Source organism: Lissotriton helveticus, chromosome 6, assembly GCF_964261635.1.
Source record: "Lissotriton helveticus chromosome 6, aLisHel1.1, whole genome shotgun sequence".
NCBI lineage: Eukaryota > Metazoa > Chordata > Amphibia > Caudata > Salamandridae > Lissotriton > Lissotriton helveticus.
In genome coordinates, this window is record NC_136067.1 from 1,165,573,738 (window position 1) to 1,165,590,553 (window position 16,816).

A 16,816-nucleotide genomic window follows, 5' to 3' on the forward strand; every position below is an offset into this window, starting at 1 on the left:
CTAGTTCCTTAATGGTATTCCTGGATCTCTCAACCCTCACCTTCCATCCCAGTAGCGAACCAGCTCGCTCCCTATACTCACTTTTTCATGCATCTGGTATGCCACCTTTCCCTACACTTTAAACTGCTGGTGATCGTCTCCCTTCCGTTATTCCGAACACCCACAGATTGTTCCTCCTCTGGCCATTCTCCAAGTCCTCAGTTTTAGTCTGAACCAGCTCCTGATCATGATTCCTAATTGATTTAACAGTGACCATTCCAACTTCTTCTGCATCAGCAACTCGCTGCTGTAACTCTGCCATTTCTGTAGAAAGAGTAGTCACTTTGCCAGTGACCTCAGCTATAGACTGCTCAATTGCCACGTTGTCTTCTCTGACTTGTGCATAATACTGCTGTGCCTCACCCCGCTGAGCCGGTAACAGCTATAGAATTAAACAACATGCTATCTCCTTGGGTCTAATCAACGCACTATAGGCCTTCGCTAGGCAGGCAGAAAAAAGTGGTATGTATCCAAACTCTCTCACTAGACAACATTTTTGTAAATAAATAGAAATAATAATGATAAGGGGGAATTTATCCCTTAAGGACTAGAACCCTCACTCGCCCATGGGTGACATGCTTCATCATATGGGTTCCTCCTTACTAATAGGAAAACCTAGTCCTGCTGGGAGCAACGACTTCTTCACTGTGATGAAGGAGCTCAGAGATGTTTTCATTAATGTGTAACTATGGGGGAAGGATGCTAAAATCCCATATATGAGCCTCAAGGTGTAGCGAAGGAATTATGTGATAAAATAATATATGTAAAGTGAATGTTAAAACTGCCTAGGTTGATGCACAACTACAATTTTATTCATGTGCTCTCCCTGACTGGATTAAAAAGCAATGCAAATAAGTAGTATAGATTTAAAACTACTATTGGTAAAAGGTCGGCATGTTTCAGCCATATGATCAGTATCCTGTATCTGTGGCTTTCTTCAGGACCAAAAAGAATAGACAATTGTGTTTGCTGCTGCTAATATACCCAGTGTGAATAGAAAAAATAATAATACAAAACCAGTATTCCTGTGACGTAATATCAGGTAATACTTGGGGTATCCTCAATAGTAGGATAGTATGCCTCACCTCAACCTGGCAGGCAGCTCAGGGAATGAGGCCTTGCTCTTTCCGTCGGTACCTCGTGGCAAACGGAGGCTGCCTCGGGAGGTGATAGCTATAGAATTGCCCGTAGAGATGGCTCATATGCTTCATTCATAACTGGAGAGTCTTGGAGAGCCCCAGGAGAGGTATAACTAGAGGGGTGACTAGCACCAAGGGAGCTTAGGCTAATGTCTGGGGTGCAAACCAGCATCCGAAGAGTCTGTGGCACTCTGCCAAGGGAACCATAGAGAGGGTTCTGGTGTCAGAAGTAGGCAGTGGTTGCTATTCCGACTACTTTCGGAATCCCAAAAATAACACAAAGCTTTTTTTTCCTCAAGAATACGTTCAGGATGCTCACTTGGGCTCGGTTTTGTCTGCCGTGGTCCCAGGAGACTGGATGGTAGCGTGGAACTTGCAGGACGCCTATTATTTCGGTCCTGCCTTCCCATCGGCGTTACCTGCGGTTTACGGTAGGCCACAGCCAATTTCAATTAATCATGCTCCTTTTGGCCTTACCAGTACCCCTCAGGTGTACAAAGGAATGTTGGTGGTCGCAGCTCATCTGGGCAGATCTGAGGTGGAAGTCTTACCCTATCTCCCCAACTGGCTGCTGAAGGCAGAATCACCCCAGGCTGTTGTTTCCCACCTACAGACTACGGAGAACCATCTGCATTTGCTGGGGTTCACTATCAACATGCTGAAGTCACATATGGCTTCCTCTCAGACGCTCCCTTTCATTAGATCTGTTCTTGACACAGTTCAGTTTCAGGTTTATCCTCCCAAGCACCGAGTCCAGGATATTCAGGCTATGATACCAATGTTTCAGCCCCTATCTTGGATTTCGATGAGAATGACTCTTAGACTGCTGGGCCTCATTGTCTCCTGCATCCTACTAGTGAAACATACAATGAATGAATGAATACGCATTTATATAGCGCATGGCTACCCAAGGGCATCACAGCGCATCAAGACACCTAGTCATTCCTCAATGTTCAGGAGAAAAGGGAAGTTTTCAACAACTTCCTGAAGCTGAGATAGTTGGGTTCCAACCGAATGGAGTCAGGGAGCTGGTGCCACAGTTTTGCAGCATGTAATGAAAATCAGCGGCCACCCGTACGTACTCGCTTGATCCTAGGAACAGTCAAAAAATGTTTATGGTTTGATCTTAGGGTCCGGGTGATCTGGTGAAGTTGAAACAAAGGCTGGATCAGGGCTGGTCCACTGCCGGAAATGGACTTACGGGCAGTGCACATGGCCTTGAACCAAATCCTTTGCTTCACTGGCAACCAGTGCAACTGGCGAAGGGCAGATTTGGCTGAACTTCACTTAGGGACATCCATCAACAGCCGCGCCGCGCAGTTCTGTACAATCTGCAGGATATTGATGGTTCCCTGCGGCGCTCCCAGATAGACTGCATTCGCGTAATCCAGACGCGATAGAATTAGTGACTGTCCCAGGAGACGCCTGGCTTCAAAGGGAAGTAGACTCAGAATCTTCCTTAAAAGTCTGATCAGGCCGTAGCAAGTGGCAGCAACCTTACGCGCCTGTACAAGGAAACTAAGATTAGGATCAATTCATACTCCCAGACTCTTAATTTGTTTGTTTGGGGGGAGGCTGGCCCAGGCAACTAGGTCACCAAGGGACTAAGTTGGTGGGGGCCTTGTGTCCTAACATCATCATTTCAGTTTTAGAACCATTGAGTTTAAGAAAGGATGCATCCATCCATTCAAGTACTTTAATTAAGCAGGAGGTGAGGTTATTGTTGTCAGGAGAATCGAGCCGGGAAAGAAAACCGCCAACTGGGTGTCATCGGCATAGGTGACCGGCTGGACCCCCCAGGGAAGTACCACCTCAGCCAAAGGCCTCATGTAGATTTTGAACATGGTAGGGCGTAACGAGGATCCCTGGGGGACACCATACTGCAAGGGGATCTGTTTTGAGATAGCCTCATCTTCGAACACGGCAAAAGTTCTATCCGTGAGAAAGGACTGTAGCCACTTGAGGGCCATTCCTGAAACCCCCACGTCGCTCAATCTCTGAATCATAATAGAATGATTTACCGTGTTGAATGCTCGCTGAGGTCTAATAAAATAATGGTAGCGCAGCTTCCAGAATCCACGATTTTCCTGGCTTCTTCAACTACGGCGATGAGGGTGGTCTCTGTGCCCTGCTTGGATCTAAAACCCGTCTGGGTGGGGTGTAAGGCATTGTTATTCTCAAGAAAATGTTGCTAATAAGGAATTGACATGCTTTTCAGCCAGTTTACCTATACCTGGTAGCAGAGAGATGGGACGATAATTCACCCAGTCCTCTGGGTCTAGATTGGGTTTCTTTAAAAGTGCCTTCACTTTTGCCTGTTTCCATGGCGGCGGGACCAGCCCAGCTGCAAGCGAGGAGTTTATTACGTCCTGGATAACTGGGGTAACAGTCTCAGAGACCAGCTTAATAATGGAGGGGGGCGCGGTGTCTGACGGGGAGCCAGACTTCAGATTCCCCAGGAGTCGCTGCAGCGTAGGTAAATCAAGCTGGGCAAATTCCCCTAAACCCACATGAAGCTCAAGTGGGGGCGGGGGGGGGGGTAGAGTAGGCTCCACCTGCTGAAACAGCGAGTAAATATTGGCAACCTTAGTAGCAAAGAAAAGTGCCAATTCGTCACAACGTTTCTGTGCGTTTAGTGGCTCAGTGAGAGGGCCAGGAGGCGTGACCAGTGATTTAAATATTTCAATCGGGGAATTGTCAGCTGAGGTTATTTTATCCTGATCATAGCTAGATTGTGTAATGTTTATTTTACTTTGATAGATCCGTAATGCAGATCTATAGTTACCCTTGCTGACCTCGGAGAAGTCCTTCCTCCATTTCCTTTCGAACTGCTTACAGACTTGTTTAAATGATCTTAATTCGGAAGTATACCAGGGTTTTTTGTTATTGCCAGAACGGTGACAGAGTTCAGTTTTAGGAAGAGTAAGGTCCAACGAGGATTCTAGCCAATTATTAAAAGAGGCATTCGCCAATATGGGGTTAGAGCAAAATGCCGGAATGGCGGTATTAAGGTTAGCTACCCAGTTTTCGAGTGGAAGCTTGGACCAAATGCGACTCAGTTTCTTTGTTTTTATAGCGGGCAGTGTCGGATCAGGAGGGGACCAGGTAAAGGATAGAAGGAAATGGTCTGACCAAGGGACAATAGTAGATTCCTTCAAAACAATGTTATCCAGATTGGTGAAAAAAAGATCAAACAGATGTCCTGCTTTATGAGTAAGACCAGTGACAATTTGTTTAAGTTGGAGCACCTCAAGGCCCGCCATGAGACCTTGAGAAGCGGGGGAAATCAGGTTCATCAAGGTGAATATTAAAATCACCCAGAATAGAGAAATTAGGGGTAAGACTGGCACAGTTAATAGCAATGTCAGGAAGATCATTGCAAAAATTGGCGTAACCTCCCGGTCGGCGATATAAGAGAATCCCTGCGAAGGTACAGGTAGGTGAGAAGCTGATAGAGAAAGATATAGTCTCACACTCTGAAAGAAGGCAGCTAGTAGTCCTGCAGCTATAATTATTTTTATAGATAATAGCAATACCTCCACCCCGACCACAATCCCGATCTTGTCTAATGAAGGCATAGTTAGGGGGTAAGGCCTGGACTACATCAGGGTCAGAGTCTGACTTCGTCTAGGTTTCTGTTAAGGAAAGCACATCAGGGCATTTATCTTCTAAAAGCAAACAGAGTTCACTCGCATGCTTGGAAAGGGAGCGACAGTTGAGAAGTGATAAGGAATATGATTTTCCTTTTGCAGTGTTTCGCTGGGGAGATTGGGGGGGTAGCATTTCAAAATTGCAGCGTGTGCAGGAAATTGCAATTTTTCAAGAGAAATAATGTGTGAGCAGCTAGTATTACTCTCCCCTCTAAGCCCCAGAAGCTGCTCCTTGTTATAACTGAACTTCTGTGTGGTAGTTTGTCCAAGGGTCCGTCCTGGCGCGGACGGGCGCAGACGGGCTCTCCTTTGGCGCGTAGACGGTGCGTCTGCTGTCCACGTCCGGTACGCGGAGGCATGTCCGTCTTCTTTTATGCTGGCGCAGAGCGCGTCACAAGACTAGCCCGCTACCCTGCGTACCTCCCCAAGATGGCAGCTCGATTAGTCCGGCCGCCTCAGAGGGCAAGTAGCAGCTCAGCGCCTACTCGGCTGAGTGAGAGGGGTGAATGCGGCGAAGTTAAAAGGTTAGCAAATTGCCAAATTAAATTTTACAATTAAAAAGTACAAGGTGCAAACAACACAGCTCCCGGCTTCCGCCTCAGGAGTCAACTAGGTGGCATATGCGAGCTGTGCAGTGGGACCTGAAGTTCCAGTGGGCGCAGCACCAGGAGAATCTCTCCCGACATGGTCCAGATCTCAGAGGGAACTGCAAAAGACCTGCAGTGGTGGTTAACGAACTGCAATTGGGTCAGAGGCTGAAATCTCTCCCTTCCCCAACCAGATTTCACAGTACTGATGGATGCATCACTCATGGGATGGGGCGGCCATCTGGGAGAAGTGGAGATCAGAGGACTCTAGACTCCGGTGGAATCCTGACTCCACATAAACATGCTCGAGCTCTGAGCAATGCGACTGGCATTGAAAGTCTTTCTACCCTCCATCAAGGGAGGACTGATACAAGTGTTCACAGACAACACCCCCCATCCATGTGGTACTGCAACAAACAGGGCGGAGTGGGCCCTTTGCCAGAGAGGCCCTGTGTCTCTGGAAATGGCTGGATCAGCAGGGCAAATCCCTGGTGTTTCAACACCTGGCAGGTTCTCTGAATGCCTGAGTTGACAAACTCAGCTGTTGGTGTCTAGCGGATCACAAATGGCATCTCCATCCGGAGGTCTTTTTCAGCAGTGGAGAAAGCCTTGGTTAGATCTGTTTGCCTCTGCAGATAATGCGCAGTGTCAGCATTTTTGCTTGCTGGAGTTTCCAAGCTGGCTCTTGCTCCGAGATGCTTTTCATCTCGAGTAGCGCTCAGGTCTCCTGTATGCCTTTCCGTCCATACCACTCCTGTACCGAGTTCTCTAGAAGATCAGGAAAAAACGGGCCTATGTCATCCTTATGCCTCCGGACTGGGCATTAAGAGTCTTGTATCCTGAGCTTGTCAGCATGAGTATCATTCCTCTGATGAGGCTGCCCCTTTAGGAGGATCTTCTGTTGCAGCCATAGGGGAGGGTCCTCCATCCGAACCTATCAACTCAACGTCGTCTTGCATAGAGATTGACCGGCAAACACTTGACACCTTTCGACCTTCCTCCCGAAGTCTGCAGTGTTATTCTGGCAGCCAGGCGTCTCTCCACCAAGACTGTATATGCCTGCTGGCCGAACAGATTTTATATTTTATTGTGCCTAATAGTCTAATGACCCTCTTTCTGCCGTCCTTTTTTTAATCTTACCCTTGCCCAGCAGGGCTCTGCTCTGGGCACTCTAATGGGTTACCTTTTTGGTCTGTCTGCTTTTTTTGCGGCTCCCTGACAAACCCTTTCTGTTTAAGTCCCATGTTGTGAATAGGGTTCTTTAGGTTTTGTAAATCTGTTTCAACCCTCTCCTTTCATTATGCCTCAGTGGGACCCTAATTTGGTTCTCACTTTCTTAATGTGTGCTTCCTTTCAACCCTCTTCATAATTGTCCTCTATGGCTGCTCATCAAGACATCTGCCTGGAGGCTGAGTGAGCTGTAGGCTTTATCATCCAAGCCTTCCTTCCTGTCTTTCTAGAACAAATGTACTTTGCACTAGAGCACCTTTCCTGTCAAATGTGGTAATACAATTTCATGTGGGCCAATCCGTCACCGTACCCACTTTCTAAGCTCCTACACCTCGCTCAAATGAAGAGGAGCAACTCCACCGTCTGTCCCCAAAATAAGCTTGTCTTTTTATCTTGACCGCACACAAGAGTTCCGGATGGACGACAAACTCTTCGTGGGGTATGTTGAAGCCAGAGACTGATCATTTGGCACTGGGTCTTTCTCTATATTAAAATCTGCTACATACTAGCTAAGAAGCAGCCCACTGGGGGCTTAAGAGCTTATTCCACCAGGGCTACCACTGCTACTACTGCGTTAGCCTGTGGGGTCCAAGTCATGGAAATCTGCCAAGCAGCATCGCGGGTGTCCCTGCACGCATTTACCAAACTGTCTGGACAATCAGGTCTGCAGAGATGGGCACTTCGCCCGTTCGGTCCTGCAGGACTTTTTTGTTAAGAATTGGTCCGCAGCCCACCACGGGGGATGGTATTGCTTGGGCATCTATTCAAAGGTAAGGAATCTGCAGCTAGATGTCTCTATCAGATGAGCAAGTTACTTACCTTCAGTAATGCTTTATCTGGTAGAGGCAAGATCTAGCTGCAGATTCCTTACCGATCCATCCTCCCTGTTCTGCGGACAGAATTCTAGGGTTAGAGATGACCCTTTTCAGGGCCCTAATTTGATCACACCAGTGTCAATGCACTTTATGGCTCCGCACTCCTCGTGTGGAAAGTCGTGAAAAGTAACTTTCTACTGTGTGCTGAGGTGGTGTCTGTATAGGTGACGTGGATGTCAATTACAGCACGGGTTACGCCGTGCTGAGCCGATTGCCGCTTACGGAAAAATCTTTCGGATACAGTCTGACGCCTGGAAAATTCAAAGGTAAGGAATCTTCCGCTAGATCTGGTCTTTACCAGAGAAAGCTTTGCAGAAGGTAAGTAACTTTTTTTGTTATTCTCCATTGGTCCCATATTCCTGTTCATCCAACTGTCCCTTTTTTTAGTACTCTTTGGTATCTTTCTTTTTCTTTTTACTAACTGGGGCTGTGGAGATAGGATTAGTCACTGAGAATAATGCATGTCCGCAAAATCCACCAAGCTTGGTGTGCCATCTTTTGCTAAGTGGGGTCATTACGTAATATAGGCGGTCCCAAGCAAAAATCCCTTGATTTGCAATTGGGCGTCTGTAGATATGAAGTAACACCAAAAATTGGAGGGTCTGCAAGACCAGAGGCTGAGTCCGTAAGATCCTTACTAAGATACCACACTTATTGGATTGCACAAGATCAGTCCAAGTGGTCCCATGACACTAGCTGTGTAGTCGATATCCTATCCGACCACCCACTTGGCGGAGCTTCGTCATATAGGACAACTGGAACCAGGGTAGTGCGTCAAGGCCCAGGTGAATTGGCCATAGAGCCCATACTTCTGGTTCGAGCGGTGAGAGTGTCCATGCCACTACATGGTACTGGTCGTGTGCAGTGCAAACAAAAATAGTGAGTGAGTGATGTTAAAATGGCGTTCCTGGCAAAAAAAAATTTATTAGTATTCACCAGGACGTCAGGTTAAGAACAAGTGTAGAACAGTGTGAAAAAATCACTGTTGCTTAGCTATGCTGTAGAGGCGGCCAACATGTTTCTGCCAACTGGTGTGACTACACCGGCATTCTTCAGGGCCTTATAGATAAGCTGTTGCTACTGCATGAAAAACACGCTAATTTTTTCTTTATAAAGTGAAAAAGACAGACCTAGAATCCTAAAAAGACTGTCAAAACTACTCGTGTGGTCACATTGACCATCCTACCGTATCCCCTTGTGCCAATATCTCGAAGGTGGATACATTCCTGTAAAGAAAACAAAAAAAGACAAAACTATTTTGTGTTCATTACACTATGCAAACTCAAAGTGTCATAAGGACCAAAGGGGCTCAGCAAGACTAGTCCCTATTAGAACAGTCAATTATTTAGGTTGCCAGAAAAGTAAACCATAGCCACTGCTACATGTAATTCAAAAAATAATATAAACACGACTTACCCATCAGTATGTGGGAGTCAAACCTCACCTCACCCGGCAACGGCTCGGAGAATGAGGCCCCGCTCTAAGCACAAAAAACATATATCAATATATAGGCCTAGATGACTCAGAGGGCTGAGATAGTGTCCTGAGTCAAAACCATGTATTAAAGGATTTGTGCATATATACAACTGGTTGTTAAATTGCCCACCAAGATCAAGGGTCCCATGGAGAGCAATGAAAGGCTGGAGAATTAATAGACTAATATAACAAAAAACTAAACTGACTGAAGAAATCCTATGTGAAGACGTATTCTTCATAAGTGACAATTGTCATATGGAAATGTACCGTGGGATGTCTACTCCACCATACAATTAAAGGTTTTTGGGCTGTAAGAAACAGCCATAGCCAATGTCTGCAACTAAGACTTCATTGCAATGTTTAGGCATATTATAAGTCCTTACTCATTTGTGAATTCTAGTTATTAAAAAAGCAGGTCGAACTCATCAAAGCTTAGTCGCTAAACAAGGCTCCCACATCAATTCTAGCACAGCGCGACGCTCCTGCTTACCTCTCCGTCGGTACCTCTCGGCTGAATGTGAAGCCGAAGGGGAGGCGACGACGAGAGGCGAGGCGCGGGGTTAAATACCTGCTCTGATTGGAGCAATTTTCATGATAACCGACAGCTGCTCTACAATTGGGAATGCTAGTCTACGCGCGTCTGATCCAACGCGCATGCGCACCACGATGCGTGCAGACCCCGGGGCATGCGCAGAGGCATGCCACGGCGGTGTAAACAAACACCGCTCGGTCGCGCATGCGCGACTGGTATTTCACTGTTTCTGACGGGAGAAGTGGCTTAAAATTAGAGCGTGGTCGCTCGTCAGGCTGGGCATTATTCAAAACCATCAGTCAAGCATACCGTAGTGGCAAGAAAACACTCTAGGTCATCAAGTCGTCTCCATAGTCTGGAGATTTACTAGAGGCACTGTGTAAATACGAACTGGACAAAGAGAAAAACTTCGCCTCATATGGCAATTATTACACAAAAGGTCTCTGTGACACGACCTGGTAAAATGACTAGTTTGGAAACAACACAGTAGCACGGTGCTAATTCCAAACTACTCATTTAACTTGGGCGTATCACAAACTTCATCACGCCCTTTATAAAAGAGACCGTGGCGAAGACATTGTCGCTGTCCTGTTGTACTCACACAGTGTTTCCATCAAGTCTCCTGACTATGGATTTGACACTATTAGAGTTTCTCCTTGCCTCAGTGTTTGGGTAGTTCTCACCTTTCACCCTTACACGGTCTCTATAAGTTGCAACTAGCCCTGTGTTGTTTCCAAACTAGTCATTTTACCAGGTCGTGTCACAGAGACCTTTTGTGTAATAATTGCCATATGAGGCGAAGTTTTTCTCTTTGTCCAGTTCGTATTTACACAGTGCCTCTAGTAAATCTCCAGACTATGGAGACGACTTGATGACCTAGAGTGTTTTCTTGCCACTACGGTATGCTTGACTGATGGTTTTGAATAATGCCCAGCCTGACGAGCGACCACGCTCTAATTTTAAGCCACTTCTCCCGTCAGAAACAGTGAAATACCAGTCGCGCATGCGCGACCGAGCGGTGTTTGTTTACACCGCCGTGGCATGCCTCTGCGCATGCCCCGGGGTCTGCACGCATCGTGGTGCGCATGCGCGTTGGATCAGACGCGCGTAGACTAGCATTCCCAATTGTAGAGCAGCTGTCGGTTATCATGAAAATTGCTCCAATCAGAGCAGGTATTTAACCCCGCGCCTCGCCTCTCGTCGTCGCCTCCCCTTCGGCTTCACATTCAGCCGAGAGGTACCGACGGAGAGGTAAGCAGGAGCGTCGCGCTGTGCTAGAATTGATGTGGGAGCCTTGTTTAGCGACTAAGCTTTGATGAGTTCGACCTGCTTTTTTAATAACTAGAATTCACAAATGAGTAAGGACTTATAATATGCCTAAACATTGCAATGAAGTCTTAGTTGCAGACATTGGCTATGGCTGTTTCTTACAGCCCAAAAACCTTTAATTGTATGGTGGAGTAGACATCCCACGGTACATTTCCATATGACAATTGTCACTTATGAAGAATACGTCTTCACATAGGATTTCTTCAGTCAGTTTAGTTTTTTGTTATATTAGTCTATTAATTCTCCAGCCTTTCATTGCTCTCCATGGGACCCTTGATCTTGGTGGGCAATTTAACAACCAGTTGTATATATGCACAAATCCTTTAATACATGGTTTTGACTCAGGACACTATCTCAGCCCTCTGAGTCATCTAGGCCTATATATTGATATGTTTTTTGTGCTTAGAGCGGGGCCTCATTCTCCGAGCCGTTGCCGGGTGAGGTGAGGTTTGACTCCCACATACTGATGGGTAAGTCGTGTTTATATTATTTTTTGAATTACATGTAGCAGTGGCTATGGTTTACTTTTCTGGCAACCTAAATAATTGACTGTTCTAATAGGGACTAGTCTTGCTGAGCCCCTTTGGTCCTTATGACACTTTGAGTTTGCATAGTGTAATGAACACAAAATAGTTTTGTCTTTTTTTGTTTTCTTTACAGGAATGTATCCACCTTCGAGATATTGGCACAAGGGGATACGGTAGGATGGTCAATGTGACCACACGAGTAGTTTTGACAGTCTTTTTAGGATTCTAGGTCTGTCTTTTTCACTTTATAAAGAAAAAATTTGCGTGTTTTTCATGCAGTAGCAACAGCTTATCTATAAGGCCCTGAAGAATGCCGGTGTAGTCACACCAGTTGGCAGAAACATGTTGGCCGCCTCTACAGCATAGCTAAGCAACAGTGATTTTTTCACACTGTTCTACACTTGTTCTTAACCTGACGTCCTGGTGAATACTAATAAAATTTTTTTTGCCAGGAACGCCATTTTAACATCACTCACTCACTATTTTTGTTTGCACTGCACACGACCAGTACCATGTAGTGGCATGGACACTCTCACCGCTCGAACCAGAAGTATGGGCTCTATGGCCAATTCACCTGGGCCTTGACGCACTACCCTGGTTCCAGTTGTCCTATATGACGAAGCTCCGCCAAGTGGGTGGTCGGATAGGATATCGACTACACAGCTAGTGTCATGGGACCACTTGGACTGATCTTGTGCAATCCAATAAGTGTGGTATCTTAGTAAGGATCTTACGGACTCAGCCTCTGGTCTTGCAGACCCTCCAATTTTTGGTGTTACTTCATAGTCTTAATAGGGGTGTTTGAATTTGGAGGGTCTATAAATATTAATCCCCTTGACCCTTCCCAACTTGTTGTTTTTCGTCTGTAGATATGACCATAGGAACACCATTTATACCCCTAATGCCAAGCTACTCCTCAACTGTATTAATCTCTTCAGAGAGGGCACCCACTGCAGAGGTCAGAAATGAAATACTTGAATAGAAACTGTATGGTTTAGTCCTGGGTCACCTCAGGGACCGAACACAGTCCAGTTTTACGCTTACCCATATTTGACTTCAGCACAACCTCTGCAATGAACCACACTGATGAAAAATCAAATTAGAGACCGGGTCCACCCTTGATAGCCCTCAGACGGGCACAGACCGGCCTGCTCTTGTTGGCCCCGTCTTCGCCTGGGCATGTCTCGCACCGTGGGGAAGTCTAAGTGCTTATGAAGCATGGTGCTCAATACTGCCCCTCATTCTCCTGTTCAGGGCTCTGACTGTGGGCCAATGAATTGTGAGGAATTAAGTCCCCCAGACTAGCGGAAGGCGTTCTATGCCATGAGGAAATCAAAGCGCTTATGAAGTGAGGTGCGTGTTGGAGCCCCTCTTCCTATTCAGGGCTCTGTGGATCAATCAGTTGTGAGTAATTGACCTCCCCCCCTCCCCCCACCCCCACAATCAGCAGGCGTCCCGTTATGGCTAGCCAAGAACTCCCCTCCCATTGGATTCCGCACTTTTGAAGAGTTCATTTTCCCTGTTGTTACTGATGGAACTGTGTTAGGTGGCCTTAGCGGTGGAGATTGTGAATTCTAAAAGCTGTTGCAGATTCCTAGAACAACATGTCTCTAAATATATTACTCCTATAACCATTACAGTTCATTCTGAATTAAGGGAAGGCGGTTTCCCTATTCCTAGCTGCTTGCAATGTGGTGTAGCTCTCATTTGCGACTCCACTTGCAGCTGCAAAGCTTGAATAAAGGAGTCTCAAAGGAGATGTTATTGCATTCCAAGAGGGGACATCTCCCACTTTCTGAATGTGGACTCAAGGCATCGGAAAGAAAACAATTGCAGGGTCCCCCTGATGTTCATTTTTTTAAAACTGTTTTGCATTACGTGTCAACTTAATGAAAGGAGTTGAAATATAGTCATGTTGTTAATGCCAATGGAGATCTTCTGTCCGCTGCAGTCCCCTATCTCTGGATTTGCAGCTATTTTCTAGGATATGTGAAGCCTGTTGTACCTTTATAATATGCATGAGTGAGGATTCTTTTGAATCTACCGAATGCATTTTCGTCACTGACTGGTTTCATCACAGCACACGTTTCATGTTATATAAACCTGTCGCTGTGCAAAAGCAGCTACTGCTATGTAACCCAATAATATGCCCTAAATTCCTAGTCATTAATGATAAAGGTACGGCTATATTTTCGAATGTGTTATCAGACAAATATGTTGTAAAATTGAGGCTGTTAAGGTTGTACGCTTGATACCGATGTATTCGTTCTTGCTCATGTTTATAACAGGCATTGAAATGCAAAACTCTTGTAAAAAGTAACTTTCTTGTCTTTTCACCACGTACCAGGCACTATAGTGCCAAGCGAAAAACTTGCAGCAAAATGTTACATCAATGTCATAATTTTTTTTATTAAGGGTTTCTAAGTCCAATTTCTGACCTGTTTCTTTCACACGTGTACCAAAACAGCTCCAGACACCTTTTGATGGATTCACGGTTGAGTTTATAGTTCGATTGTTATTGGTTCTTTGGAGATTTTGTAAATGGGAGACCTGTCTGAGCCGTGTGAACCTGCAAAGGAATATCCTAGTGCTCAGGTTTCCCCAGGGTGCCCTGTTACTGGCAGTCTACGATCAGGCAGGTTTAGTGTTGAGGTGCTGTGCAAAGAGGAGAGATGAACATTACAAATGCATGGAAAACACAGCCATTACAGGAGGAATTCTCAACATCTCCAACGTCTTTTGAACAGAGACATGATGGTCATTTACTGGTCTGCCTGTGTTATTTTGAACCTGAATCCTTCCAGTCCGTGCAGTATCCCTGGAATCACATTACTCTTGGTATAGGAGAAGAAGTTTGCAGTGAGTTTTTTTCCCTCTGCAGCCACACTTGTTACTAATGATTGTTATTTGAGACGCATTGGAGACGTGCATACCTACTCGATTACTGAATCAATAATGCAGAAACGGAGCACTCGTGCTGTGTCCTCTGTATAAACTCCCTAAGCGATATTCATGGTTCGGAGTGCCCTTAGAGAGATGCGGTAGGCTTTTTCACAACAATTGCATGTGCAAGCGTGGACAATCAACACTAACAAGGTTTCATCTTTCGATGACGAACTGCAGCAAAACATATCTGTTTTTAGTGGGTAATGTTGTATCATGATCTGAAAGCAAATATCTTGGATGTCTGAAAGACTGGACAACGGGAATGTGTGTGGTTATGTAATATGATTTGTTGAATATCCGCTCTCTGTCTTCAGGCCCCAGGATTCTGCTGGTCCCGAAATAATACTACCCGCAAGAATTGAGTTCAAGGAAAGCTGTGAGTACATAGACCGTTGGGGTCTGTTTCTATAGTGTGCCATAGCGTGTATATTAATCATGTTGCTACAGTCTTTTTTTTCTGAAGAGTATTTGGAGCATTCTTTTATGTATTGAAATGTATACATCAAGAGGTGGGGACATCTGTAATATATTTTATTTGTGTGAGGAATGTGACCCACAGGTACAAAATCAGCAAGTAAATCTACATCCCTTCACGGTCTTTTTGCAGTGATAATGATTCTCCTTTGTCGATAGGTGCAAGCATTGTTTGCTCAATCTTGTTTTCCAAAATGTATAATGATGTACTTATAATTGTAGTTGAAATTAATGCTTACAATGGTTTCTTCTACTGCTTGTCCATATATTTATAGAATGCCTATTTCCTCTCTTCTACTTTCATCCATTGTGTTGTAAATGGTCTATTTGTCTACCCTTGGCACCCTTCCTTTTTCTTTATTTCGCCAAATCTTTAATTGTTTTAGAGTAATAAGGTTCAAACGTTATTTTCTTGACATTCTCCTCAAATAGTTTTCTGAAAATGATATGAAACACTTGATCGGAATGGCAAATGATCACAGTTGTTCCTTTGGGCTTTATTTAATAAGTCAGATGATTATTTCCCGAGAACTAGTGGCAAGAGAAAAATCAGTATCATTTGATGAAGACTCTGGAGAGATGATTACCACCTCATCAGATCGTTTCTCCCCTATGAGAACGTTTAAAGGGATGGAATGGCTCGAACCTCAACTTGCTGAGTGAATTCCCCTTTCGGTTTATTCTTGGAGCACCACTGGGTTTCTTTCTATTCCGAATATAAATGCTACCCAGATTATCGTAGTCGATGAGACGTCCCCAAGTTTTCGAAGGGGTGTAGCGGAGGAACCACTCGAAGAAATGCACAATCCTCAGCATGCTACATATGTGCGGGACAACTTGACTTTACATAATTACAGGATATCTAAATCAAATGAGTGTCTCTGTGTTGGAATGTGGCAGGCTTTAAAAACAAGCTCCTGAACCAGGATTGGTTAACGTTTGTATCTAGTCTTACCATTCTGTGTTTAGGAGACATTGACAGTAGATAGCAGTCACCTAAATGATTATATTACGTATCACACCTCAGCAGTTCCTTATACCATTGTTAGATCTAAGGACAGCCTGCCTGTGTTTATTTCTCCCCTATTGTTAGGGGTCTGTGAATAAGATCCTCCTTGGCTCTTCTTGTTATCAAATCATTGGTTTAAAGTTGGCAAGGAGATCACGTCTTCATACTGTGAACATTTATAGCAATTCCCTCAATGTGCTTAGAACAGGCATGTTATTATCACTTAATAAATAACTAGAAGCTCTGATTACTATAAAAGATCAGATAGATGGCATTTTAGCAATTATCACTCTTTTGGAAAAAAGCTAATTTTTTTGCCAATGAAGTCTACTCAGTTTTGGAACGGTTTGCTCACACTTTTACTGGACGTGGGGTAGGCCAACATCGATTATATTTTGACATCTAAAAATGTGAGTACCCTCTTGGCGAGTTTATTACACATGTGAAAGGTATTAGTGACCAATTATATTCATTGGCTTCATTTGGGTTCTTGCAGTCAACCATAAATGCATAGTAACACAGTAAAACACATACGAAATTCATCGGTAAAAGAGCAACATACGGTCCATTGCAAATACATTAAGGCCTAGTGTTTCAAAAACACACATAAAAAAAAGAGCTGCAATAAATATAAAATACTGAACAATATTAATAACAACATGTCAATAAAAGGCTAAAAGCAGGTCAAAAACCAAGAACACATAAAACAAAACATAATACAGTCAATTATAACTGTAAGTTTCACCTAAACTGTAAGGCATGTTAAAGAAAGGTGGCCACGCCAAAACAGACTTCGGGGTTTGGGAGGGAATGTAATACACAAGGGCCAGAATATGACAGGAGTGAGAAGTGCCTCTCAAACAGTGGGACAAGGAACATCCTGGCATAACTATTATAAAATTTGTTAAGTATTCAGCACACCTCATGAACGTTAGGGTTGCAGTGTAGTGTCCGCATGTTCCACTCAGTCCGGGGTATAAAGTCTTTCAGTTGAGTCTGTTTG

At 44.7% G+C, this 16,816-nt stretch overlaps 1 protein-coding gene across 14 annotated transcripts in view; it reads left to right on the top strand.

Annotated features, from left to right (window-relative positions):
* The window catches only part of AFDN (afadin, adherens junction formation factor), a 1,642,835-nt gene that overhangs the window by 615,371 nt on the left and 1,010,648 nt on the right, over positions 1-16,816 (top strand). For all 14 annotated transcript variants that reach the window (XM_078648844.1, XM_078648846.1, XM_078648851.1 and 11 more), the window contains one exon: positions 14,645-14,706. In XM_078648844.1, the coding sequence (XP_078504970.1) occupies positions 14,645-14,706 (62 nt within the window). The remainder of the gene's footprint in view (positions 1-14,644; positions 14,707-16,816) is intronic.